The sequence below is a fragment of the Garra rufa genome, chromosome 4 (genome assembly GCF_049309525.1).
Source record: "Garra rufa chromosome 4, GarRuf1.0, whole genome shotgun sequence".
NCBI classification, from domain to species: Eukaryota; Metazoa; Chordata; class Actinopteri; order Cypriniformes; family Cyprinidae; genus Garra; species Garra rufa.
The window spans coordinates 7,053,348-7,080,939 of record NC_133364.1 but is presented as its reverse complement, the minus strand read 5'-3'; the positions used below and the strand labels follow the sequence as shown (position 1 = coordinate 7,080,939).

General features: G+C 35.7%; 3 protein-coding genes across 4 annotated transcripts; 2 read left to right on the top strand and 1 right to left on the bottom strand.

The window, feature by feature from the left end:
• The first annotated feature begins 2,118 nt into the window (after positions 1 to 2,118).
• LOC141333540 (scavenger receptor cysteine-rich domain-containing protein DMBT1-like) lies at positions 2,119 to 4,155 on the top strand. Its single transcript, XM_073838573.1, has 4 exons — positions 2,119 to 2,754; positions 2,872 to 3,177; positions 3,396 to 3,484; positions 3,602 to 4,155. Exons 1-4 carry the CDS (start codon positions 2,394 to 2,396, stop codon positions 3,692 to 3,694), a joined length of 849 nt encoding a protein of 282 aa, XP_073694674.1. The 5' UTR covers positions 2,119 to 2,393; the 3' UTR covers positions 3,695 to 4,155.
• A 13,745-nt stretch (positions 4,156 to 17,900) lies between these two features.
• LOC141332721 (small lysine-rich protein 1) lies at positions 17,901 to 18,762 on the top strand. Its single transcript, XM_073837690.1, has 2 exons — positions 17,901 to 18,162; positions 18,272 to 18,762. The coding sequence occupies exons 1-2, from the start codon at positions 18,160 to 18,162 to the stop codon at positions 18,527 to 18,529; spliced, it is 261 nt and encodes an 86-aa protein (XP_073693791.1). The 5' UTR covers positions 17,901 to 18,159; the 3' UTR covers positions 18,530 to 18,762.
• Positions 18,763 to 19,045: 283 nt separating this feature from the next.
• Positions 19,046 to 27,313, bottom strand: cd9b (CD9 molecule b). Of its 2 annotated transcripts, none has more exons than XM_073838127.1 (8): positions 27,121 to 27,313; positions 23,306 to 23,408; positions 21,636 to 21,733; positions 21,159 to 21,233; positions 19,953 to 20,054; positions 19,747 to 19,836; positions 19,571 to 19,654; positions 19,046 to 19,482 (listed from the first exon to the last, which is right to left on the bottom strand). In XM_073838127.1, exons 1-8 carry the CDS (start codon positions 27,196 to 27,198, stop codon positions 19,417 to 19,419), a joined length of 696 nt encoding a protein of 231 aa, XP_073694228.1. In that variant the 5' UTR covers positions 27,199 to 27,313; the 3' UTR covers positions 19,046 to 19,416. The 2 variants fall into 2 exon arrangements, with proteins under 2 accessions (XP_073694228.1, XP_073694229.1); XM_073838128.1 differs by lacking the exon at positions 27,121 to 27,313 and adding an exon at positions 24,984 to 25,142.
• Between the last annotated feature and the right edge of the window lie 279 nt (positions 27,314 to 27,592).

The following is a 27,592-nucleotide window of genomic DNA, read 5'->3' as shown; positions in this document are numbered from 1 at the left end:
TAAATAATACCAACGTAATTCCAGTTGATAGAATTCATGGTTAATTTACATCATGCCACAAATTCTGTGCATAGAAATATGGTTGTAAATAATACAGAATATTTCTTGACTCCCAAGTGTTATTTGTAACTGAGAAAGTGCATCTGATATAATCCACTAACAACAGCTCTCATTATATCATCATTTAGCCGGAATTAGGCTAGAAAATGGCTTCAATGCTTGTTCTGGACGAGTGATGGTTTCCTTTAATCGCTGGGGACACATTGAGTGGGGAACAGTATCTGATACTAACTGGGATTTATCAGATGCTGCTGTGGTGTGTAGAGAGATTGGATGTGGGAATGCTATAGCGGCAAAGGGTGCTGCTTATTTTGAACACGGTTGGGGACCAGTATGGTTGAGTGATATCAACTGCACTGGAAATGAGCTCACACTTGATGCCTGTGAGTCCAAAAAAATAGAAGATTACAATTTGCATTACAAAGATGCAGGAGTCATCTGTCAATGTAAGTTACTTCTTTGCTTTGCATGTAAGAATATTGACAAGAAATTATTTTCAGTCAATAGTTACTGTAAAGTGAGTATTGAAACTGAAGTGTAGTTCACGTAAAAATTAAAAACTTTTGTCATCATTTAACTCCAGGCTGCTACAGGTCCATTATTACATTTATGATGACATTGCATTAAATTTAAAGGGAAAAATAGAATAAGTATTATGTTGTGTATTTGGGTAAACTATCCTAATGTGTTTTAACAGCTTGTTTCTTTACCTTTCATTTATCTGGCCATTAGCTCTTGTTAGGCTGGTGAATGGCTCTAGCTCTTGTTCTGGACGAGTTGAAGTTTTCTATGATGGCCAGTGGGGAACAGTATGTGATAACGGCTGGGATCAATCAGATGCTGCAGTGGTGTGTAAAGAACTGGGTTGTGGGGATGCTATAGAGGCAAAGAGTGGTGCTTATTTTGGACAAGGATCAGGACCTGTATGGCTAAGTGATTTACAATGTGCCAGTTACTCTACTCTGAGGAACTGTAATTCAAGGGGATGGGGTCAAAGCAGCTGTGGACATGAGAAGGATGCTGGAGTCACCTGTCATTGTGAGTACAAAACCTTGTATACACAATTAACTGTACAAACTTAATAATTTTTATCCACTGGTAACACTCTCGTTTTTGTGGCCATTAGTTAACATCAGACTGGAGAATGGCATCTCCTCTTGTTCTGGACGAGTAGAGGTTTTTCGCTACAGCCAGTGGGGAACCGTGTCTGATGATGGCTGGGATCTATCAGATGCTGCTGTGGTGTGTAGACAGATGGGATGTGGAGATGCTATAGAGGCAATAGGTGGAGCTTATTTTGGACAAGGTGCAGGACAAATATTTATGAGCAGTGTAAATTGTTTTGGAAATGAGACCATGCTCAGTGATTGTGAATTACGTGCACAGGGAATGTATGACCATTCAAAGGATGCTGGAGTCATCTGTGAACGTAAGTGCAATCCACAGATTTTCTACACTCTCTTTCATTTTTTATGCATGTAAAAAAGAGAATGGTTCACCTAAAAATGATTTGCTGAAATGTTACCCTCAGGTCATCTGAGATGTAGATGAGATTGTTTCAATTCTGTTTCAGTTGCAGCATTTTTCATTATTACAGATTTGGAGAAATTTTGCATTACATCACTTGCTCACCAAAGGATCCTCTGCAGTGAATGGGTACCGTCAGTTCAAACATCTGATAAAAACATCACAATAATTCAAAGCAATCCACACCACTCCAGTCTACCAATTAACATCTCGTTAAGCAACTGCATGTTTGTAAGAAACAAATGCATCATTAAGTTGCTACATTTTTGCTTTTGGCCAAAATGTGAGTCCATATTTCATATAACGCTTCCTCTCATGAAAAAAGTCTATCCCATGTTCTCGTCTCACTTATTTGTTTACAACTGTTTTCACTTGTAAATGGTGCTTGTTTGGTCTGTGCATATTTCTCTTCTGATTCAGAAGAGAGAGTACCCATATTTTAGATTAAAATAATGGTTTGAAGTTGTCAAACTAAGTTTGTCTTTATGGTGGATTTATGCTTCACAAGATGTTAGCTGATGGACTGGAGAATTGTGTATTGTTGTGATGTTTTTATTAGCTGTTTAGATTCTCATTCTGGCGACACCCATTCACTGCAGAAGATCCACTGGTGAATAAGTGATACCTTAATTGATTTCCAACGAAAAAACAAACTCATCTACATCTTGGATGGCCTGAGGGTGATAAATATTTAAACAAATGTTCATTTTTGGGTGAACCGTTTCTTTAATGCAGCCAGATGTGCAACTCTGACCTGAAAAACAAGCCAGTCATCAAAAAAAGAAAAAAAAGAAAACATCCTTAACATGTTTTTAGTAGTTAATGTGTTTCTTTTACTTTCATTTATGTGGCTGTTAGCTTCTCTCAGGCTCATTAATGGACACAACTCTTGCTCTGGAAGAGTGGAGGTTCTTTATAATGGAATATGGGGAACAGTGTGTGATAATAGCTGGGATCTAATGGATGCTGCAGTGGTGTGCAGAGAGATGGGCTGTGGGGATGCAATTGAGGCGAAGAGCGCTGCTTATTTCGGCCAGGGATCAGGGCCTGTATGGATAAGTGATTTACAGTGTTCTGACATGAACACAAGACTAACATATTGTCAATCAAGTGGATGGGGAAGAGGCAGCTGTGGACATGAGAAAGATGCAGGAGTCATTTGTAAGGGTGAGTGCAAACCTTTTAACAGCATACAATGTAGCCTATATAGGACTGAAATTATTGCATGTGTACTTTTGATCACACTGTTATTATTTAAACTTTCTTCCTTTGTGTGAGCAATAGATAATGTTAGGCTGGTCAGCGGCACCAACCCTTGTTATGGACGAGTGGAAGTTTTTCGTGCTGGTCAGTGGGGAACAGTGTGTGATGATAGTTGGGATGCATCAGATGCTGCAGTGGTGTGTAGACAACTGGGCTGTGGGACAGTTTTGGAAGTAAAGAATGCTGCCTATTTTGGACAGGGATCAGGAACAGTTTGGATGAATAATGTAACCTGTTTTGGGAATGAGCCTACATTGATGAACTGTCCCTATAATGCAACTCCAAACAAATGTGGCCATGATAAAGATGCTGGAGTCATTTGTGGATGTAAGTGCCAATGTTTTCAATTTAGTGACTAATACAGCAATGTGCTTTCAGCATGGAGACATTAATGACATTGATTAAAAAAAAAAAAGAAAAGAAATGAAATTTAATCCCCAAAAATGCTGGTATAACAGACTTCCTTAACATGTATGCTTTACAGAACAATGAATGCTACATCTATGTAAAAAAAATGTATATTAAAAAAATTTTCTCACACTCAGCTGTTAAAGTCCTGTTGAGGGTTAAAGTGAAGGCTAACCTTGGTGTCGACCCAAATGCAGCTGGAATCCTTAATAAACTTTCAGAGGAGGTGAGAGCAGTGGAATAAATGACATTGAACTGTATCTTTGACTACTTATTCTGTCATCTACTGGCTGTTCGTGTTACTATTCTGTTCTCTGTATTTACATTCATTTAAATCTTATAGATTGAGAAGAAGCTACAACTAAATGGGACTTTTTCACTGAAAACTCAGGCTGATGGAAAAATCTTCCATAAGAGCACAGGAGCTGCGCCATGACAAATTGGTAAGACTTTAAATTAGATTAGCTTTAGAACTCAAGTTTAAATCTGTAATTTAATATTTTCCACAATAACACTGTACAATGGTGTTGGTTCCTTAGGTCATTTCTGGAATACAGAGGAGAAATAAAGCAAACACTATCTAATATGACATTGAATGCTACATCCCTCTTTCAATCTGACGTTTTATAAATTAAATTAAAAATTATCTTACATACTTTTACAAATGCGATAATGGTTTACATAACATTCTTGTATTTTTTTTTTCCCTAATGACAATGTAAGCCTGTAATATGTGTGTTTAGATATTGACCGTGTTTTGATACTGATAAAGTATCACAAAGTGTCACATCCTAACTTTAAATAATTTAAGTATATATATTGTAATCTTCATATAGCCAATATTGTACATATATTTTAAATATAAACCAGTCTGGAGCTAAATGAATAAAAATGAAATAGCAGTATGCTTAAAACAATCAGTTTAATCCAATTCCATTTACACATTATGTTTAGCTGCATAATAAAACTTAAATAAAGTGTGATTAAACAATACCATTTCTTTCCCTTGTCTTTCTGATCACAATTTCTGTATTTTTGTCTTGTTTTACAGAAAGTAAATACTAATGCTTAAAAGTATTCATGTTCTGACTACTTTTACCTTGTTAATGTAGATATGGTATTAATTTATCTTATTTAGGTTATAAAGTTTTTAGTTTTTAAAACAAAAATGAATATTTCCACCCATGACATAAAAGCGCCTGGTTTCCCCTCTGTCAAAAAGATTAAGCCAAAGAATTTTCAGGATACTTAAAAGTTTTGTAAACCATTTGCAATGGGTAATGAACTAAGACAGACACATGCATGTATTTAGCAGGCAAAGCAAACTCAATTCAAAAACAGGTTGAAGGCCCAACTGTGCATAATAACATTAAGCTGAATTTTAATTTAATTAGAATGGCTTCAGAATTAATGAAATGAAGCACTCAAGTCTTATTATGGTACTTTTTTTGGTCCTAAAGGATTATTTGTGGAAGATAATCATTCAAAAGTTCACAGTTTGCATCCTGTTAATGGAGCCTGTCAAAGTAATTAGGGAGGAAAACCCATTTGAACAACCAAACAAAATGGAAAAAAATCAACAGCCTTCTGTTTGGTGCCATCGTTACTTGTTTGCAAGAGCACACGTTTGAGCAGTATTAAACTTCTTGGAAATACTAAACAATTCAGTTACAAACAATGAAAATGAACTTGATTGGTGCCCCTAAAACCCAGCATTATGAAAGAAAAAAAAGTTGAGAATGATAAAATCTGAGAGGCAACTATAACTATTGTGATCCAAACCTTCTTTAGTTTCTCCTATGTCTAACCAGTTTGCATAGGTCATGGCTTTCTTCTTAAGTGCAATTTGCTGACTTTGACACCTGTTGCATATGTGCTGTATTAAGCAAATCTATGTAAAATAATACCCAAAAAAGGTGTGATTATTTGTTGGGGTCATCTGAAGGGAGGAGAAAGGTGGTTACCTCTAGATAAATGCACACTGAATCTCCAGCATACAAACTTGTATTTCAGATCAAGAAACAAGACATGGCAACATACATGGGATACTTCAAAAGGTTTAAACCCTTAATCATATTTAAAATTTCTGTGTGACTCTTTTGCTGTTTTTATTTGTCTGCTACAATAATAAATGTAAATGTTTTTATTGCTTTTAAGCTAGGATTGTCTGTAAAGTATCTAATTCAATTTTCATTTTGACAAAAGAATTAGAAAATGGTATTTTAGTAGTATGTTTAAACGTAAAGAGGTTAAGGATTTATTTATATTTATAATTATGGCTTTATAAGGAATTCTAAAATAAAAAGCTTTGGTAACATCTAATTATATTTCCCATTAGATATCATAATGTACATTAGTATGCATTATATCTTTTTAAAAAGAATCAGCATTACCAAAGTTAAAATTTGCTCTATTATTTGCAGATGTCTTGTTACTTCTGAAATTACTTGGTTGTCATCTTTTAATATACTTTCTAAAGTTGTAACATAGCCTAAGTATTATAATGTAGATTTAATAATTTAAGATGATACAATACATTAAAATGTCCATTATTACAAAGCATATTTAATGCATTAAAAATATTTCATAATGCATTAAGTTTTTCCAAAACGTCATAGTTATCTTGTTTTATTATATGAATGAATTTAAAAATAACTGATTATTCATTGAAATTTACTATTGTTCTCAGTTGCTCTGACCCTTTTTTAGCATTATCATTTTTTTAGTTTCTTTACAGCAGTGCTGCTGTGTACCATATGGCTCATTGTCCCTCAAAGTAAGAGCTCAAACACAGCTCATACATACAAACATAGAAGCATATTTTCACCGTACATATTGCATAATAGAATTGTGATTCTCAATGTTTTTTTTTTCTCTCATGACAAGCAGTTCTTGGAAGTTACTTATCAGGTGAGGGTTCTTCAGTCAGACTAGTTGACGGCAGCAGCTCTTGTTCGGGAAGAGTGCAGGTTGTCCATGATGGAATATGGGGAACAGTGTGTTACGATGACTGGGATTTGTTAGATGCAAATGTTGTGTGTAGTGAACTGGGCTGTGGGGAAGCGAAAGAGGTAACCTCAGCAGACTATTTTGGGCAAAGCTCAGGACAAATATGGTTGACTAAGGTGGAATGTTTTGGGAATGAGTCCTCACTGACAGAATGTCCAGTGGGATCGGTTACAAAATGGGGACAAAACATGTGTCTACATGGCATTTATGCTGGAGTCATCTGTCAGCGTGAGTACAAAACCCTATGTTTAACCGCATATCAAAGCTCAAGATTGTTATGCTCTTGATGTTTCTTATTCATGTGTATTATCAGCCAGAACCAGGCTGGTGAGTGGCATCAACTCTTGTTCTGGACGAGTGGAGGTTCTTTATAATGGAACATGGGGAACAGTGTGTGATGATGACTGGGATCTGTCTCAAGCTGCAGTGGTGTGTAGAGAGGTGGGCTGTGGGGATGTTATTGAGGCAAAGAGTTTTTCTTATTTTGGAGAAGGCTCAGGACAAATATGGATGGATGATGTAAACTGCACTGGAAATGAATTTGCATTGAGCAAATGTGAATACCTTGAATGGGGAGTGAATAACTGCGATCATTCAGAGGATGCTGGAGTCATCTGTCAGCGTAAGTGAACTACTGTAAGAACTGCTTTTTATAAAAGCTGGTTTCTGCCATGGGTTAAACTTTTAAACTTTCTCAATTAAAATGGCAACTTTTGTCTCACAAGTCTGACTTTTTTCTTGCAATTCTGAGAAAAAAGAATTAGATACTGAGAACTGTAATATAAAAACATGCCATATTTAAACTCAATTCAGAGAAAAAGTAAGAATTGTGAGATCTAAACTTGCAATTGTGAGGAAAAAGTTGCAATCATTTTTTTTATTTTGTATTCCTTGGCAGAAACGGGCTTCCATAATTTGTACTGTATTTATAAGTTTAAACAACAATCAGTATGATTGTAATGGCTTGCTGTTTCTTTTGTTTTCATCTGCATGGTCGTTAGCCGTCATGAGGCTGGTAGAAGGCTTTGATGCTTGTTCCGGAAGAGTGGAGGTTCTCCATAATGGAATATGGGGAACCGTGTGTGATTTTAACTGGGGTGCATCAGATGGAGTAGTGGTATGTAAAGAGATAGGCTGTGGGAATATTAAAGGGTTAACATATGGAGCATATTTTGGAGCCACATCAGGACAAATATGGTTGGGCAATGTAAACTGCAATGGAGAAGAGTCAACTCTGAGCAGCTGTGCATTTCCAGGATGGGGAAAACATAACTGTCTTTTTGCAGAGCACGCTGGAGTCGTGTGTGGCTGTGAGTTGCAAGCTGTCAATTTGAGTTAAAGTTGAAACAAAAACAACATTTGAAGGTTCTTTTCAATGAAGGTGTCATACATATATGTATAAAATTTGTGTGTGTGAATCACTTTTAATATCAACAAAATATTTAATGGTTTTTCATGTTTTTTTGTTCTTTTCATCGGTGTGGCCATTAGTCCCCGTCAGGCTGGTGCAAGGTAATAGCATTTGTTCTGGACGAGTGGAGGTTCTTCATGACGGTCTGTGGGGAACCGTGTCTGATAATGGCTGGAATCTAATAGATGCTGCAGTGGTTTGCAGAGAACTGGGCTGTGGAGATGCTATAGAGGCAAAAGGTGGTGCTTATTTTGGACAGGGATCTGGTCCAGTATGGATGGATTCTGTTGACTGTGTAGGGAATGAGTCTTCGCTCATACACTGTAACATATCTCACTGGCTGCACAACGAACTCGATCACCTGCACGACGCTGGAGTCGTCTGCAGTGGTGAGAGCCAATCAAATTGTAATATTTAATAATATTTAAGAATATATTGCAATAATTGAATTAAATTATAAAGCCAAGGTGTTTTTGTGTTTTAAATCAATGTAAATTAAATCAATAAAATGTAGTGCCTTCCTATAATTTGTTTAATAATTCCAATTATTTGTTATATTTAATATTATATACAAATATTTAACCCTATATCTTCCACACTGCTCTTTAGAGTTCTATTCCACATCCGGAGGGCCTGTCCAGGGCTCAGCCACAAAGGTTAAAGTCCTGTTAAGGATTGAGGTGAAGACCGACCCTATGTTTGACCCAAATGATGCCAGAACCATGAGTAAACTCTCAGAGGAGGTGAGAGCAGTGGACAGAGTAACTGTGAGCTGCGTTTTTCTACAAACATCTTCTGGCTGTTGATGTTACTATTCATTGTCTGTATTTACATTTTTTTGAATCTCACAGATGGAGAAGAAGTTGGCGATAAGCACACCTTTCTCACTGACTTGGAAAACTCAGAAAGATGGAAAAGTCTTCCATGAAGTCTCCCAGAAACAGAAGCCTGCAAGAAAATGTAACGATGCTTGATAATGTATTGTTGTTTTAATAAAATCGTAATTGTAATGAGATGTTTCATTTTAAATTTACAATATTTTAGCTCTCCCAGAGTGACATTTTGAGTGGTGATTTTAGTGATTTTTGTCACGTTTCTTAAATGTTTTAAAATGTTCATATTAATGTTACCAGTGTAGTTGAATGAAGGTAATTGGCAATACTGAATGTGATTAAAAAAACAGGTTAATGTTACATAAGTAATTCTTAAGTCATTAAAATATCAGTGACAGCCTAACATGGTGTATTTTTTTGTACAATCATGTCCTGTTGTATACAGCTAATGAACAGCTTTTAACCAGTCCAAAGACACACCATATGTTGTTTTCAGATAAATTAGTTGTCATTTGTTTGTAACCAAAAGCCATCTTTTAGGCAAATTGCAAAAGAGAAAATTTACATTGTTTTGTCTGCACAACCAATGTTCGGTAATGTTCTCCTCTCACACTTTGTAGTGTGGGAATGCATTTTCCAGGTCTGAAAAGTTATTTTTGATGAGCCACATATAAAGTATAAAACCATTTTAAAGATATTTGTAGCAACAGCCAAAAATGCATGGTGTGGGTCAAATTGATAAATTTTTATTTTATGCCAAAAATCATTAGGATATTAAGTAAAGATCATGTTAATGAAGATATTTTGTAAATTTCCTACCGTAGATATATCAAAACTTAATTTTTGATTAGTAATATGCATTGCTAAGAACTTCATTTGCACAACATCAAAGGTGATTTTCTTAATATTTTGATTTTTTTTTTTTTGCAACCTCAGATTCTAGATTTTCAAATAGTTATATCTCAGCCAAATATTGTCATATTAAACTATACATCAATGGAAAGCTTATTTATTCATTTTTAATGTGATAAATAAATCTCAGTTTCATAAAATTGACTCTTATGACTTGTTTTTGTGGTCCTGGGTCACAAAATTTATGAGAAAATATAAGAAATATAAACATAAGTAAAAAAAAAAAAAAAAAAAGGGCGACTGGACAAGAGAATATAGAGTAAAGGGAATTTAGTACAGTAGGTGGCAGTAATGCAACAAATTGGATGCCAGCTGGCGTAAAACCCCAAAGAAAAAGAAGAAGTAACAAGCAGGAATCCCATTGGTTGACGATGTAATTGATAACCCCACACCTGAGAGAGATTAGCGTAGCTATCAAGAAGATGCACCACGTGTGAGCTCAGAGAGAAGTCATTTTTGAACGCGGTGAGTTGTTGTTCTTGCATTTTATGAGACACTTTGGTTTTAAGTACCTTTTAACGTGTTCTTAATGTTGTCTCTCATTATTGTTAGTGTGTTTGTGTTGCTTCTTATTACGAACTGATATTTGTAATGTTTTAATGTATTGTCACAGTTATAAACACAGGGCTGCGTTTCCCAAAACCATCATAAGCCTAAATTTGATCGTAGATCCATTGTGATCAAAGGAGTTACAATCAATTTAGGATTAGGATGCTTTTGAGAAATGCGAGTACCTTTATGAAAACTATATGGTTAGACTATATGATATGTGGTTTTATTGCAAATAAAATAAACAAATGTGATAAATGTGGTTGTTAAACTGTGATAACTATAAATTGAGTTGTTTTGCTACACTAACCAGTTTAACATTTTGTATTTGTAGTAACTGAACAAATGGTAATCAATTTGTTTAAAAAAAACATGGTTGCTCCACACTTTTACTATAATAAACGGTTATTTAATGATTATTTTTCCCCCTTCTAGTGTGTGGTGTTAAATGAATCTGAAGTGTTGCACATTCACAGAAATTGGCTTAAAGGCTTAAACCTACTTTTGCATAGCAAAATAAGATGTCCATAATCCTTTATATATTTGCACCTCCTGTCACCTGAAATAGATTTATGTCTGAAGATAATGGATGTGTTATTTTAATAGTGTATTTTTGCATTACGCTAAAACAAAATTGTGTGGAAATTGTCATTTTACAGACATTACTGCATTTAACTTGGACTTTCTGGAGTTTTATTAATTGAGAGAGATTTCACCACTTATCAATCTGTTTAATCATTCTTTTTGTATGTCTGTCTGAGACTTGTGGCTTCCTACAGGAAGAGCTTTTTTCATGAAATGTGAGCTGTTTTTGAATTTCTGTTCTTTGTCTGTAGGGGATTTCTGGTTCAGAGCTGTTGGAGGTCATGAGGAGTTGGCAGGAGAAGCAGGGGAGCATCTAATGATGAGGGAAGCAACCGCTGAACTCTTACTTGCCTTTTTGTGGATGCAGTGAAGTGTACTGTTTGCTGCCATAATGCACCTTTGAGCTCTTGGACCTGCCTGGTTATACCAGCTCAGACCCATACTGTGGGTATGCTTTGATGGGCCATTAGTTTATACTAATGCCTTTTAAAGAATGATCAGTGCAGTTTGTAAATATGTGTTCAATAAAAGGATAAACATTACGTTTGTGTGTTGTTCATAATTTCCAGAAGTGTCACCTTGGTTCTTCAAACCAAACTGTTACTGAGTTGTTTTTAAAGTTAAAACAAGCCAGTTTCCGTCTCTTCAACAGAACCTCATGTTTAAAAATAAATGACACTTTATCAGCAGTGTTTACATTTGTATTCTGAACTGTTCAGTTGTCAGTGTTTCCAGCATGGATCAAAGAATCTCAAACTGATGTTCATCTCTGTGAGAAAACCTCTCATTTACAGGCCTACAATAATTTTAGCTACAAATGGGCCAAACACTCCCTTCTCCATGTGCAGGTCCCAGTTTGTACAGCAATGGAACCTGAAGAGACCTGGATCAGATTCTGTTTTGCAGGTAAAATTTGGTGCTGTGTGGGTGGAGACTAAAGTGGGTGGGTTTATTAATTAATTATCAATTAAATATTTCATTTTAAACTTTTTCGACTTAGCCTGTGTCTGGATAATTTTTATAAGTATAAACTTAAAAATTTGAATCCTGCCTTATAACCGCTGCTCGACATTGTCTCGGAAGTCCCAGGGGGAGCGTCTGGATCTTAACTCCCCCTTTGTGTCTCAACCTTCTCTCGTCTTGGGTCGCGTTCTGATCCGCTTTGCAGCTTGTCACAGCTCACGCCCAGACAACCGTCACGCAACCGTGCTTCAGTGACCAGGTTGGGGTTCGAACCCAAGCTCCTCTCCTCTCAGAAAGGTGCACTCAGACCGCTGAGCTACTGGTACTTCCACACTTACTACTGTTTTTTTGGAACTCTTGACTTTAGTTTTTTCTTTAAAGGCTACTGAAACTAAACATTTTTCCATCCCAACATAGGATTTGAACCTGGAACTCCCAGGTCAAAGGCAGACACCCTGACCGCTGGGCCACAGGATCTTATACACTTCCCTTTCTTTTTTTTGAACTCTTGACTTTATTTTTTCTTAAAGTCTATTGAAACTAAATGTTGTTCCACCTCACTTCAGGATTCGAACTTGGAATTCCCAGGCAATGAACTGACACTCTAACCACTGGGCCACAGAACCTTCCACACTTTCCTCTCTTTTTTTGAACTCTTGGCTTTAGTTTTCTTTAAAGGCTACTGAAACTAAACCTTTTTCCACCCCAGTATGGGATTTGAACCTGGAACTCCAAGGCCAAGGACCAACACTTTAACCGCTGGGCCACAGGATCTTACACATGTTCTTCTATTTTTTTTTAACTTTTGACTTTATTTTTCCGTAAAGTCTACTGAAACTAAATGTTGTTCCACCTCACTTCAGGATTCGAACTTGGAAATCCCAGGCAATGAACTGACACTCTAACCACGGGACCACAGGATCTTCCACATGTTCTTCTCTGTTTTTGAACTCTTGACTTTAGTTTTCTTTAAAGGCTACTGAAAGTAAAACTTTTTCCTCCCCGGTATGGGGTTTGAACCTGGAACTCCTAGGCGAAAGACCCACACTTTAACCGCTGGGCCACAGAATCTTCCACGCTTTTTTGAAGCCATACTTCTACCGTAACCTTGTCTGCAACCGACATGTGATAGCAATATAACATAAGCAGTAGTTGGATTTGAACTCGGGTCTCCAAGATGAAAGCGTAATGCTTTATCCACTGAGCCACTGAGACTCAGGAGTCATTTGGGGTTTGGACAGGTTTTATGGTTTCTTTTGAGTTATATTGAATAAAATTGTTGTTGAGGGATTCAAACAGATGTCTTCATTGCAGTTTGATCTACAACTAATGTGTGTTAACCACTGCACCATTGAGGTTTTCATATTCAGGTCTGGTGTTAAGAACACCTTGTTGGATATACAAGTGAATGGTTGTTAAAGTGGGATTTGAACTCCGGTCTCCAAGATGAAAGTACAATACTTTATCAACTGAGCAATTGAGATTTGGAAACTCAAGACCTCAGGACACACAAATTTTGTGCCGTTTGCGTAAGTTCAGCTTAGTTTACCTACACCATTAAAATGAATAATAATTTAATATAAGCAAGAGCTGGATTCGATCTCCTGACTACAAGATTAAAACGCAATGTTTTACCGCTTGAGCCACTAGGTCTGATTGAAAAAGTAGCGTTTTGGTTGTACCAGAAGGACTGTTCTGAAATAATTATTGTTTTCGGTCTTGCATTTATTAAAAGTTGAATTAGCAGTCCACATCTCAAGACTCTCTGTTTACTTTGAAATAACTGTGGTAAATAAATAATTTAATAAATTAAAATATATAATGAATACATCAATTACATCAATTTATTCAAATCATTGACATCCATATTGCATAATATGTTCAAGTTAAGCAAACTTTCCAGTTTAAATAGTTTCATATGGAAAGTTTATTGTTAAAATTAATAAGTAAATCAGGTTATAGCAATCTTTCATCCTTTTGGTGAATTGCATAATCATTTATATGCACTTCCTTCCTCTAAGAGGGTGAGCGCTTAAGATCATACCCATAATACTTTGCAGTATCAACAGCCAATCAGAAATGTTCACATTATTTATAGCAATTTGCTCATAATACTGCACCAATAGCACATTCACATGCTTTGTCTTTTTTATTCGCTCAAAATCAGCATTTATCCACAGCAAGGGTAAGATGTGAACCAGGATTCTGCATATGTGGATATGACCCTCAGACCACTGGCTCAGCAAGGAATCTACCGGTGACCTTTTAACCTTTTTTTTTTTTTATCCTTTTGGTGTTTTGTCTTAATCATTTAAACACACGCGATTTGAACCTGGATTCTCCACAGGAGGGCGACACTTACATCTCTCTCACACTTTTAAATAAAAGCTGCATGTGACTGAGACTCATGTGACTTTGCTCAATCTACTAATTAATCTCTGTATCTGCCAAACATCCTCAGAGAGGTTCAGGAACGCCTGATTTAAGCTCTGAACTGATTTGTGATTTTTTCATTTAAGAGTAATTAAAAAGAGGAACACCAGAGCACCCAATGAACTTAGAAATCATGTATTTACGTAATATTTATGTTTGCCAACTTCAACACACATAACTGTTACTAAACAGCAAGGTCATTTCTTTTAGACAGCGTTAATGTTCATGTTTTATACCCTCCTGTGGTGAATTATGTGTATTACAATGTCTCCATTTATAACACAAGCTATAGGAAAATAATTATTAATTATTGTGTATTGAAAATTGTTAAATGGATTATTCAATATCAAAAATATTTAGAAAATATCTCTAATTTTTAAATTAGAAAAATTTGTAAACTAGAAATAATATCAACTAAAATTTGAATTGCAAGATTATTATGTATTTGTGTTCTCTTTTTTAAGCATACAAGTCAAAATGACTGTGAACACCCTCTTGTGGTGAATTGAGGGAATTACATTGAATAGACGTAAACCTTGCATTCAATTATTTTGCATTGATTTCATATTTATTAATAAACCGACTACAGTCTAAAGCAAAAGAAAACAACAACAACAAAAATACACATTTGATACATGATTTATTTTGTTTAGTACAAATATATTTTTATGTTTTTATCCATCGATCGATTCTTCGCTTGTCTAGTAGATCTGGAGTATATCCTGTGTCTTGGGCTGCAGATGAAGAAATCCTGGACGCCTAGCCAGTCTATTCCAGAGCTTCATCTGTAATATATATTTCAAAATTTCAAGTCAGAGAAGCGCCCTCCTGTGGCGAATTGTGCGAACTACATTGCTGCGTTTTTTTAAAGATTCAAATTAAACTGTATTTAACGTTACTGATTATCTTGTAAGAACATAAAAACGTCTCTTTTTTAGAAGAAATGTATTCAGATGTCTTAAAAAACAAGAATTTTAATATTAACTTAAAAAATTGTATTCTCTTGTATTGTTGTTTGTGAATTACACTGCTGTTGATTTTTCTAGGGTAATAATTTAAGCAAAACGTTTAGTAAAGTAAATATTTGATAAATTGTTGGTTACCATGTGAGTCGCCAGATGTTGATACATCAGCAAATTCACATTGTATGGATAGTAATGTGATTAGTAATTAGATCTGTAATGTGTATTTAAATTAGTTGAGTTGGCATACGTTATTTTATACAGATTTAATTTAACAATTTGATTTAACAATTTTATAATTATCCTGTGATATACTAGATATTGATTACATTTGGAAAAATATTCTTAGATCTGCTGTCAGCGAAACGCAAATTACCGCCCTCCTGTGGTGAAATTTGTGAATTACATCAGAGTTTCTACCGTGGAAGGAGACTCCCAACTTTAGCGAAAAATGCCTGAATACATTGTACAAACCGTTTTGTATAGAAACAACTCGGTACATCATAAATTAACTGCCTGGGTGCTAATTTCCAACAGGTTTGCACGACAAAGTCAACTGTAAGACTGTAACAACAGAGTTTTTGCTGTTGTTTTCCTCCTGTGCCGACTGGTTTTTATGATTATGTATCATTATGGTGTTTATTTTTTATTATAAGAAATATATTCATAGATCTGTGCACTGAAAAAGAACAAAGTCCTTTAATATCACTTTTATTAATTAACTGTAAAACACGTGAATCAAAAGAACTTTACCAAACGCCCTCCTGTGGCGAATTTTTAGAATTACATTGCTGCTATTTATTGCGGTTATAACTCGAGCCGGAAATGGCATTACATTTTTATATTGATTTAATGTAATTTATTAAATTATTGATTACCCTGTGACTTATTAGATGTTGATTATATTTGCCAAATAATGTTTTTTGATTAGCAAAAGAATATTCATAGATTTGTAAATTATAAAATTGCGGTCAGCGAAACGCAAATTACCGCCCTCCTGTGGTAAAATTTGTGAATTACATCAGAGCTTCTATCGTGGAAGGAGACTCCCAACTTTAGCGAAAAATACCCGAAAACGTATAAACCGCTTTTGTGTAGAAACAACTCGGCACATCATAAATTAACTGTCTGGGTGCTAATTTCCAACACATTTGCATGACAAAGTCAACTGTAAGACTGTAACAACAGTTTTTGCAGTTGTTTTACCCCTGAGCCGACTGGTTTTTATGATTATGTATCATTATGGTGTTTATTTTATTATAAGAAATATGTTCATAAATCTATACACTGAAAAAGAACAAACGTCATTTAATATTAATTAACTGTAAAACACGCGAATCAAAAGAACGTAACCAAATGCCCTCCTGTGGCGAATTTTTAGAATTACAGTGCTGCTATTTATTGCGGTTATAACTCGAGCCGGAAATGGCATTACATTTTTATATTGATTTAATATAATTTATTACATTATTGATTACCCTGTGGCTTATTAGATGTTGATTATATTTGCCAAATCATCTTTTTGATTAGCAAAAGAATATTCTTATATTTGTAAATGACAAAATTGCAGTTAGCGAAACGCAAATTATCGCCCTCCTGTGGTGAAATTGGGAATTACATCAGAGCTTCTACCGTGGAAGGAGACTCCCAACTTTAGCGAAAAATGTGTGAATCAATGAAGGAGATGCCTGAATACACTGAACCGCTTTTATACAGAAAAAGCTCAGCACATCATAAATTAATTGCCTGGGGGCAATTAATTTGTGAATTATTTTGCATAATTTGTGAATTAGTGTCCATGTTGTAGATTGAAAATCAAAAGTGAGTTGTTGTGATGAAACCGTTTCAAGGAAATTGCTGAGACAATGTTATTACAACAAGACCCAGCTAGAGAAGTATATTATACCTTTATTTCTTCTCCGATTGTCATACAGTTTTTTGCTGTTGTTTTCCTCCTAAGCTGGCTGGTATTTATGATTATGCATTATTATGGTATTTATTTTAATAGAAGACATATATTCATAGATCTGTACACTAAAAAAAGAACAAACGTCCTTTATTATTAATTTAATTAATTATTATTTAAAACATACGAATCAAATGAACTTAACCAGACGCCCTCCTGTGGTGAATTTTGTAACTTACTATGCTACTATTTTTGCGGTTAAAACTCGAGCCGGAGTTGGCATTATATATTTTTATAGTGATTTAATATAATTAAAAAAAACCTATTGATTACCCTGTGATTTACTAAATGTTGACAACATTTGCCAAATCAGCTCTTTGGATTACAAAAATTACAAAATTGCCGTCAGCGAAACGCAAACTGTCGCCCTCCTGTGGTGAAATTTTTGAATTGCATCAGAGCTCCTCCAGATGGAGACTCCCAACTTTAGCGACAAATGCAGCATAAATCAATGGAGGAAATGCCTGCATACATCGTATAATCCGCTTTTATACGAAAAAAAAAATAATAATAATAACTGCTTGAGTGCTAATTTTTAACTCGTTTGTAAGATAGCGTCCGTTTAAAGAAAATCACTTCGAAAAGTCCCAGATAAATAAGTATACTGTACCTTTAGCTCTTTCCCGACTGTCAGTGTCAGTTTTTTTGCAGTTGTTGTTCCTCTTGAGCCGGCCGTATAAATGAGTATTTATCCGAATTAAACTCTTCTCTGTTTATCTAAAATAAGGAATCACGTGTTTTTTCACGTGGGAACTGTTACTTTTCTCAGCGGAACGTCAGGATGGGCCAATCACAGTCATTTGTAAATATTTATATATTTCTATTTATAGAATATTCAGGAAGGTTCCTATTACTCAGATTATGAATGTCACTCTAAAGTTTTTAAATATGATTATGATCAGACATCAGGTTATTCTTACATGTACTGAAACTCTGCAGGTTCATGTGGGGGGGTCACAGCAAAAAAGAACCAGAAGATCCTGAAAAACCAGTTGGTGGATGAGTCCACATGTATCCATGCTCCCATGACCCGTCACTAGGGCAACCCTAGATAAACAACAGCACACAACAAAAGACCACATAACCGAGGAACACACTGGAGAGGGATGGCAGCCTTGAGATAGAATTCCTGTTAAAGCTGATTGCAAAATATTGTTAAATGACTTAAAAATCTAGGAATGCATTTTCTTACATGCATTGACAAGGAACAGTCCAGTTTTTCCTGAAACAAATGTTCCTTTTGGTGTATTCAAGCGTCTAACTACAAGGAAGTAAATAATGGTAAGAACTTTTTGACTTAAATTGACTTTTCAGTTTCAAAAAAGACAGAAAGAGAAACATCTGGTGTAAATGTGTGAAGATTTCTTACATGCATTTCCAAAATCTATAGCCTTCAGGTACCAAAAAGTCAAGATCTCAAAGTGCCAGGACTGCGGCAAAGAGTAAAAGAAAGCGGTCTTCCAAGAAGAGGTCTGTCAGTGCCAAATCCACAAAGACAGATGTGGATATTCTGAGTCCAGCTGCCATGGAGAACCTCTACTACATTTCCCATAATGCAGTGGACTGCTTGGAGTTCAGAGGATTTGGCTGGACTGGAACCACCAAGAAGAAAGGAAAAAAGGGCAAAAAAGAAAAAAGAAAAAAATGAAACCTAGATTTGGGCCAATTAAACCCAAATATAAGTGCTTAAAATTGTAAATGATTTAGTTTAGCAAAGTTGGATATTTAAGTTTAAATTTTAAGTTGTCAATTAATTGCAGCAACATATGCATTACATTTGCCTGTAAATCTGTAAATATTGCAATCAAAAATATTTTAAATAATCTATTTTACTTCTTTAAATGGTCATGTTGCATTATGAAGTGGCCAATTTTATTCTTATTAGCCAAAAAATGAATTAATAAAAAATGTTTCATTTATCTCAGCTGTTTCTTTTTGGTTTATTTATCTTATCATATAAAACTTGATTCCTTTAAACTGCTTTTCTGAAACTCTGTAAAAGGTGTCAACAATAAACTTAAATGCAGAGCTTTTGGATTAAAAACGTAAACAATAATTTTGGGATGCTAGTGCACTGTAAAAACACCAGAGGGCAATGCAGAACTTATACATGTATGTATCTTTATTACTTTGTCAAGTAAAAGAAAAACTTATCACCACTCAGTCAATTAGTTATCAACTTTATTGGTAATTTACTACAGTAGGTGTTACTCTCTCCAGACACCCATATGGGTACATAAAATAAGCCACATAAAACGTTACAAAAGAATGGCAGAAGCTTATAAGTACATTCAAAGAGGCAAATAAACGTTAGTCGAAACACCAAAGAAATTAAAAACAGCCTCTAGCAGAATTTTTTTTTGTTTTGTTCCACTTAATGTATGCATAACCTGTAACAGTTGAGAGTGCTAGACTAACGCTGGGCTTTGTTAGAAGTTTATCAGAGTGATTTTCCAAACACGTACACGCTCACACACACCTTTACAAACACAGATAAATACAGAGCAGAAGACAGGCTGCGACGACAAAGACTGCTCATACGATGTCCCGGGTTCGTCGAATGGCGCAGCACAGCAGCATGCTGAAGATCATGCCGAAGATCTGCAGACGAAAGAGACACGGTTAATATCTGACACCAGTGTGGTCTGATGAGAAAGACTAAGAAATATACGCGTGAGTATCTCCTCACCATGATCACACCAATGCCAATCCCGACTCCTCCGATTATGTGAAGCCTAGAGGTGAAGACATCCTTAATAGCATCTGGGCAGTTCTGGAGCAGAAACACAAGTGGTAAACACATGGAAAAACACATTCAACTGAACAGACTTTGTTTAAAATATTCATTATTAGTTGAATTTCTACCACTGTGACCAAGTTTTCAAGTCCCTCCTTTTTGGGACAGGTTTCAGCTGCTCCGTCAAAAAATGTTCCTGTTGTTCCACAGCAATTCAACTAAACAAAAACAGAGAGAATATATTTAGCTGGAAGAACATTAAGCTTTTTTCCCCTCCATTCATTCAATGTTTTTGATGTTATAGTTTGAATGAACCATAAAAATGAACACTTACTCCATGCTGAATGGCTCGCAGAGTTTCTCTCAGTGCTTCCTGTTTAGTGTCTTTGTAGGTGTTGAACGTCTGCGTGTAGAACTGCTGGAGATCTGACACGATCTGAGGAGGAGAGAAAGAAAGAAAAGTCATCACGCTTTCAAAAAAATAAGTACAAGGAGAAAGGGACCTTAAAAGAGATTTAACTTTCAGATTTGCATTGACGCTAATGAATGAGAACTGAATTAAACTGGATAGAAGTCCAGATTAAGGCCAGACACTGCAGGTGAATAGGGTAAAAAAAATTAACTAATAGTTATTACCTTACTTACCCAGTTGATTGATTACTTTGATATTGGCAAACAGTTTTCTAAAATGTTAGGTTTTAATATGCAAATGAAATATGTGCTAATTTGCTTACATTTCTAGTACAAAAATCTAAACACTGGATGAAGTCAGTTTATAATTCTTGTTTAATGTTTTTGACATATCAGAGTCAAAAGTTTTACAGAGGCATCTCATTTCATCATGACTTAATTCAGATCAACAATTTTTTACCATTTTTACATAGTCAAGCAAATTATATATAAACAAATTCCTCTGTAAAAACCTTCAGGATATAGACAGGAATAAAAATGTAAAGTTTGGTGTGTGAAGTGGAGACTTATCAAAGTTCAAATTTATTTCTAAAGCACTGAATAAAACAACAATGTTGACCATTTATGACTCATTTTGAGAGAACGGCCTTTAAAAAGATGCATTGTAATTTAAATCTATTGACACAAATAGATCAAGTGCTATAAAAGAAACACTTAACAGTGTTTTGTGGATGTTTTCTTTCCACTAGTCTGAAAAAACACTATGAAAAACCAAAAAGCCCAAAATCTCAAACTTGATAAATGCTGTGTTTTCATGCACCTAAGTCATTTACTTATTAGGGGGCTTTCTGCAACATTGACAGCTATCGAACGGAATTAAATCAATGTTGAACTAAGCAGATCTGTATAATGACACCACTGTCTTCTTTAGAGCCGCTTTATACATTTTGGCTCAAAAGGGATGAACTTTGTGACAATGTTCTTCTCTGAAATGTTTTACAGCTGAAATCACTTTTTATTGTTGCAATTTTAAAACACTGCTATCTTCCCTTTTTATTCCTGTGAAAGTGATTTGAGCCGATCTGTACTGTATAAAGCAAAGTGCTATATAAATAAAAGTGACACCCACCTTGTCCTGATTGGACAATCCCCAGATTCCAGCGGCCACCTCTGCAGCAAAGATGATAAGCAGGAACACAAAGAACTGGAGAGAGCAAGAAAAAGTGAGAGGTAAAGTTAACAAGGACGTCAGCAAGAACTAAATTTTTCATTTTCACTCTTATTTGGTCTGTTTAAAAATTATCCTTCCAACCAAAAAGAGTAAAAAGCCACATGATAACCACCCACCCAAATAATACACTCTTAAAATTAAGGGTTCTTTAAATGGAATCTATAGTTCCACAAAGAACTTTTAAAATCCACAGAAACTTTATAGCAGAAAAATGTTCTTCGCATTATTAAAAAAAAATATTCTTTAATTTGTTTACTGACAGGTTCTTTGAGGAAGCTGAAATGGTTCCTCTATGGCATGACTGCAAAACATCAGTAATGCTAATGTCAAACAAAATGTTTGTTTTGTGCTGCACGAGAACGTGGGAGGACTCACCAGTCCCAGCATGCAAGCCGATTCTTTTATTGCTCCACAGCAGCCGAGGAACCCGACCACCATCATGACGGCACCAGCCACAATGAGGATGTAGACACCTATGGCAGGGAAAGAGAGAACTTTTATTATTCTCCTGTACGATTACATTTGTCTTACCTTTTCTTTGGCTTCTCATATCATTTACTGTAAGCAGGAATAACCTATGGTTGTAATAAATTAAACCTGACAAAAACCGCCAGTGTATAAATACAACTTTTTCCTTTGGCTACTTAATCAGAATAAGCTATGCAAAGCAAGATATGCAAAACAAAATTCCATGTAGGTGGATTGTGCCGTTTCCATAGAAACAATGAAACTCAAGCCTACCACCTTTAAAAATAAAGGTGCTTTATTGGAATCTATGGTTTCATGAAAAACATCAGAGGAACCTTTAAATTGCTCAAACAGTGAAAGGATCTTTGGAGAACCAAAAATGAACCCCTTTTGGAACCTTTATTTTTAAGAATGTAGCTGCTTTTCTGGACTGTCTGTCACTAGGATGTTTGACATTGCAGGACGCCCTGCTGTCAACTCAGAGCACTTTCAAAACCTCTGACAGGCACTTGGACACTTGCCTACTGAGTTGATCATGTTTCTGAAATGATGGAGGCGAGAATTCTTCTGACAAATCTTGAGAAAGGAAAATAAACCGGGCAAAACAAAAGGAGGTGGGAAGGGAGCAAACAATGCGGGTTCTGTTGGCGAGGAGGAGAAAGGCAGCTCTGTGAGGGATGATGGGAAGGGGCAGAGAGCTGGCATCGTGTGGGCCAAAGACAGCCTCCTCCAAAACAGGACTGCCATTATAACTCAAACCTGCCTCTTAAAAAACAAACGCGCAGACAGAAACTCAACATCCCTGTCACTATATTTAGGCAGTTTCCACCCTTCGAAGACTGAGGGATGTTTTATTAAGGGGTTGGTTTTCAATTTAAAGTTCATTTAGCTGGTTGTTTTGCGGTCTTTCTCCACATCTTTGTGCCTTTCATAAAAACAAACAGCCTAGAGTGCTTTGAATATGACACATGTTTTTCTAGTGGTCAAGCTGTTGCATAGCTTTAAGAACAGGATTGTTCAGTGAACGTTTAATGACAGTGTTTAAAGTCAGGATGTTTTCCATCAAAAGTTTTTTTTGTCTCTTATGTGGTCTCTTATGCTCAGCAAGGCTGTATTTATATGATCAAAATACGTCAAATCAGCATATTAGAACACTGTTATGATGCAGAAAAATCAACTTTGGATCACAAAAATAAATTACATTTTAAAACGTAATATTAAATATTAATATACATTTTTCACAATATTACAGTTTTCACTATATTTTTAGTTAAATGCAGCTTTGGTGATCATAAGATACTTATTTCTTAATTATCTTTTGACATATATTTTTCATATATTAACATTTCATTTGCTTCATCTTGAATCAAAGTGTTCATGACGCACCGACAGACATAACAGATGGTCTGGAAATAGGTGTGGCTGGTTTCCATGAACACCATTGTACTACATACCCAAACATCAACTTACAAAGACTTGATCATGTAGGTGGTAAAAGGAGCTATGCGATGGTGTATTGAGATATGAGTTATTGAGGACTGAGGGAGGGTAACCTAGAAATCAAGACCAAATCTCACCTGTGAGGAACACAGACGGGGCATCCGGTCCAGTGAAGAGTCCTTTAGTTCTTTCATCGAAACGCAGCCATAGACCGACAGCTAAAACTCCTGTACCTGCGAGCTGAAGAACCAAAATAAGATTTTAATAAATCTAGGGATGTGTTTAGTTTGAGCAACAGTAACAAGAGTGACATTGGCAAACTGAGCAAACACACAGAGAAAACATAGCTGCAGGCCAAGCGTGGAATTATTTACAAAGGCAGAGCGTACATGAAAAGAGGCCCAAAACCAAGTATGTCACTTTTTTTTCCACAGAGAATGAAGTCCAACAAGCCACTTGAACAAAAAGCTGACCAACCTGATAATCTCGCTAGCCTGCTCCCAACAGTAAGACCGTACGTCCGCAGGGCAAACATTGAGAAAGAGATATGCAAAAATATGCTGAACAAACTCTAATCTGTCTTGACCAACTCCAGCAGTTCCCAGGACACTGTAATGTGACTTTCATGAATGAGTAACACGTACTAGATTGCAATCATATCGTTCCTATATGTTCTCACAGGCTAAAGTTAATCAACAGCCCACACACAAAATAAAAAACACCTTTAGACTTGATTACAGTAAAAACAGATCTTTTTGATGGTCTACAGTTCAAATTTCATTGTCGTGCACATAAAAAAAATTGGTGTAACTTTTCATTATAAGTCAGCCTTCTATGAAGTTGCACAATGGGTGGATCAGTGTGTTTCCTCAGGTGCTTTGACCTATGACGTAATGAACACTAAAAAACTAGCCAATCTAGCTAAACCAGATCACACCAAAAACCCACACATACACACAAGCATCTCTGGCACTTGGCAAACTGTGTTGCAATCCTCCGGTTTACTTCTGTTTTGGAAAATGCACTCACAAATATGAGTCATGTTGACTCACAGTCAGGGGTGTGAAGGCTTGTCCCTCAAAGATTCCCAAGCTGATCCCAGCTTTTTCCATCCACACACAATAGGGAGTTGCTGATGGGTGGATTCAGTGTTTGCTAGTTTATTCACTCACCACAAAGCCACAAGTCTAGGCCTAAATACCAAAACCCCTTTGAATTGTATTTTCAAAGCACTTTAAGACAAGATAAACATTACAGACCAAACCTTACTTTTGTTGTTATCATCTTTGAAATTTAGAGGCCTGCAAAAACATTTGCATTCTTCTTCTTTCCTTTTTATGCATCACAACATGTTAAAACCTCATACATTCAAGCTAAACCATTTTCCAAACACATTTTAGTCAACAGTGACAGTAAAAGTATACGCTCAACAGGCTTAAACAGAACATCCAATACCAAGCGTTTTCAACGACTAAGTGGTTTATGGTTATGTGCAACTACATGTCCTAAAATAGATTCAACCAGAATGTATTTTCTAGAAATACATAGTCTGACCACAACTTCTGATTAAATAGCATGCGAGCAGGTAACTCATTTCACACTTAACTCAAGTGTGAAAACTGTTAACAAAATGTTAATCATGTGTCTCTCAAAGAGCAAAGTTTGTTGTGCATGAAATCCAAAATAGATATTCTGAGTAAGCAAACGAACACCTTCACCTCACATTTACATTATTGTGTTACTATATTCCCTTTTTACTCCACAAACATACAACTGAATTACCATGTGCTCACGTAATAATGTTAAAACACCTACCCAGAAGATGAAGTTGAAGACAAAGAGCAAGTATTTGACACACTGAAGTCCACCCGCAGCCATGGCTAAAAAGTAAGTGTAGTTTCAAGAAAAAAATACCCGAAACTGAGCACCTGAAATGTGCTTGTTATCTACCTTAAAACACAGAGGGAGTGCACAAAAAAATTCCAGCAGGCCGCACCCTCCTACCTGCCCTTTGTCAGAGGGAAAAGAAGGAGGGGCAAAACCATTTTATGTTTTCTGGGTAAGAGGAAAGTGTAGGGGAAGATTGCTGATAAAACTCTTCCTGCCATTCTGCTATAGGCAGAAAAAAGAACTAACACGTTTTAGTAGTATATAAATGGGGTATAAAAAGTATAAATAATCAACATGGCACTTCAGTTGCCAAAACTGCATCAACAAAGGCTGATCAGGTTTAACTTTTCATGGAACTCGAGCTGCCCCTTAGGAACACTAGGAAGTCAGAACACAGCTATTGTCTCTTTGCTTGACACCTTTTCACTCTTGAAGTGAACAGTAGAAGGTCAGGAAAAAGACAGAACATTAACCCTATAAACCATGCTGTGTTATAAGTCATACATTATTTTACAAGACCTCTAAATGATCAACTTGTGACAAAATTGTGCTGAAAACCTGTTGTAGCCTGTCCACAATCTTCTACATGTCTCCTGCCCTTTAATTGTTCATAGCTCACGTTTTTATTCTAAAACCGCCCACATTTTAGGTTTACTTGATTATCCATATAATAAAATATATTAAAATATAATTTTATTAAAACATATTATTGGGAGATATAAACTGAAAACTGACATTTACATACATTTTATATAATTACATTATAATCTATCAGAAAATTTTAAAAAGCTTTTTTCCTCCTTGTTTATGAACTTCTCTATAGCATACTCTATGGACCATAAATTTATTAAATATGCAACAAAACATAAAACACAAACACATTGTCAAATATATCTTGGTTCAATAAGGTTCAATGAACTTCCATTTCAAAAAAATATGTGTATGTCAGGCTTTACAGGGTTAAGGATGAATGTGGTAGGTGTGGACAAATCTCAGTAGTCCAGAAGATCCAGTTTCTGAGATGAATCCACTATCAGAGGATATCAGATTACTTGAATCAAAGTAAAAGACTTGGTTTAAAGTTTCTAGGTGAAGCACTCAAAATGTTGAACCAAACTTTTCAGTGCTAATATAGATTATTTATTTCTATTTTCTCATATAGCCTAAAGACTATGCAATTGGTTTCTGTCCTTATTTCCTCCTTTGTGCGATATTTGTTTACATTTCATCCCTGGGGCTAAATTTAACCTCATTCATGGGATGGATTAAGGATGTGGTTTCCTAGCAACGCGTATGCAAAACTTTGTTCTTCGTCTCAATATAAGAACAAATTACCATCTTGGACATGGAATACGTTATCAGTTTTCAGCCCAAAACCTGTCCTCTAACCGCTTAACCAACATGCAAAAATCTCTCGAAGAAATAGTTAAAAGAACAAACAATAGCAAAGTCAAAAGAAAGTTGTTTTGTCTTTAGTTTTTGAACATGTTTTGCTTACCCGCTGCCCATAACGCCAAATTTTTAATCGCACTATGGCAAAGTCTTAGCTCATGAATATTAATTAGGGCATGCCGACGTTCCCTGGTAACCTTCCTGGACTGGAGATGATGGTCACGTAATCTAATTAATAGTCATGAGTCGATTCGCATTTTTTTTTTATTGTGAATAACAAACAAGCACTTTTTATTTTTTACCGAATCAGTTAGCAGGGGGGTATTATAAAAGTTAATTCGCCAACTGGTCAACGCAATTGAGATCATATACCAACGTACTAACGTTACGTAATTAATATTAATAAGGTCAGCGTTCACCATAGTAGGTGACAGTGGCGCTTTTCGAAACGACATGCTAATTCAATTCAGCAAAACAGATATCAGCCTTTAAGATATATTTGTCGTAGACTACTTTTTATGTTAGATAATCAAAAAAGTCTTTTAGAAATTTGTCTGAAAAACAAATTAAATGACTAGTACTATTTAGGCAGAATAGCAAGATGTCACACACATACACTTTTTTTTTCTACAATAAATAAACATTTAGGAGTGATCTGCATTAAACTCACCCAAAATATGAAATTAAAGCCGAATATGATGTATTTGATGCACTGCTCTCCACTGGACAGACCTGACTTAACCATCATGTAAATCCAGTTTCTAAATAAAATACACAGCAACAGAAGTCTTGTTGTTCTAAGATGTTTATATTCCCAAAGGTCTGTGTCTGTCCTTGTGTTGCTTGTCTGTGGCTCAATGCTGCTGCCCTGAGGGGAACTGACTGTTTATAACGGTAACTCCCACCTCTCATGTGAGAAAGGGAGACGATTTAGTTGGTCACATTCAATTATCTTTCTGTCTTTCTTCACTTGATGACCATTTTATGTAAAATAATCATCAAGTAGTCTGATGCTTTTGCATGTACTCAGAGAAGAACATGTTAAAATTGTCTTCTCATGAACTGTTTTGTTTTCTGTTTGTTTTTAGACTGTGTGGCTCTTTCAGACTGGAGCACAAGATAGGAGTTGTCTGGTCTTGTGA

What these genes read in the sequence shown, in the direction of transcription:
- LOC141333540 (XM_073838573.1), top strand. Translation starts at nt 2,394, where the DNA reads ATGTTTTTAGTAGTTAATGTGTTTCTTTTACTTTCATTTATGTGGCTG. An exon ending in TGCTGGAGTCATTTGTGGAT is followed by an intron (nt 3,178 to 3,395) that starts GTAAGTGCCAAT and finishes TCTCACACTCAG; the next exon opens with CTGTTAAAGTCCTGTTGAGG. An exon ending in TTAATAAACTTTCAGAGGAG is followed by an intron (nt 3,485 to 3,601) that starts GTGAGAGCAGTG and finishes TAAATCTTATAG; the next exon opens with ATTGAGAAGAAGCTACAACT.
- cd9b (XM_073838127.1), bottom strand. Translation starts at nt 27,198, where the DNA reads ATGATGGTTAAGTCAGGTCTGTCCAGTGGAGAGCAGTGCATCAAATAC. An exon ending in GATTGTCCAATCAGGACAAG is followed by an intron (nt 20,055 to 21,158) that starts GTGGGTGTCACT and finishes TCTCCTCCTCAG; the next exon opens with ATCGTGTCAGATCTCCAGCA. An exon ending in TGCGAGCCATTCAGCATGGA is followed by an intron (nt 19,837 to 19,952) that starts GTAAGTGTTCAT and finishes GTTTTTGTTTAG; the next exon opens with TTGAATTGCTGTGGAACAAC.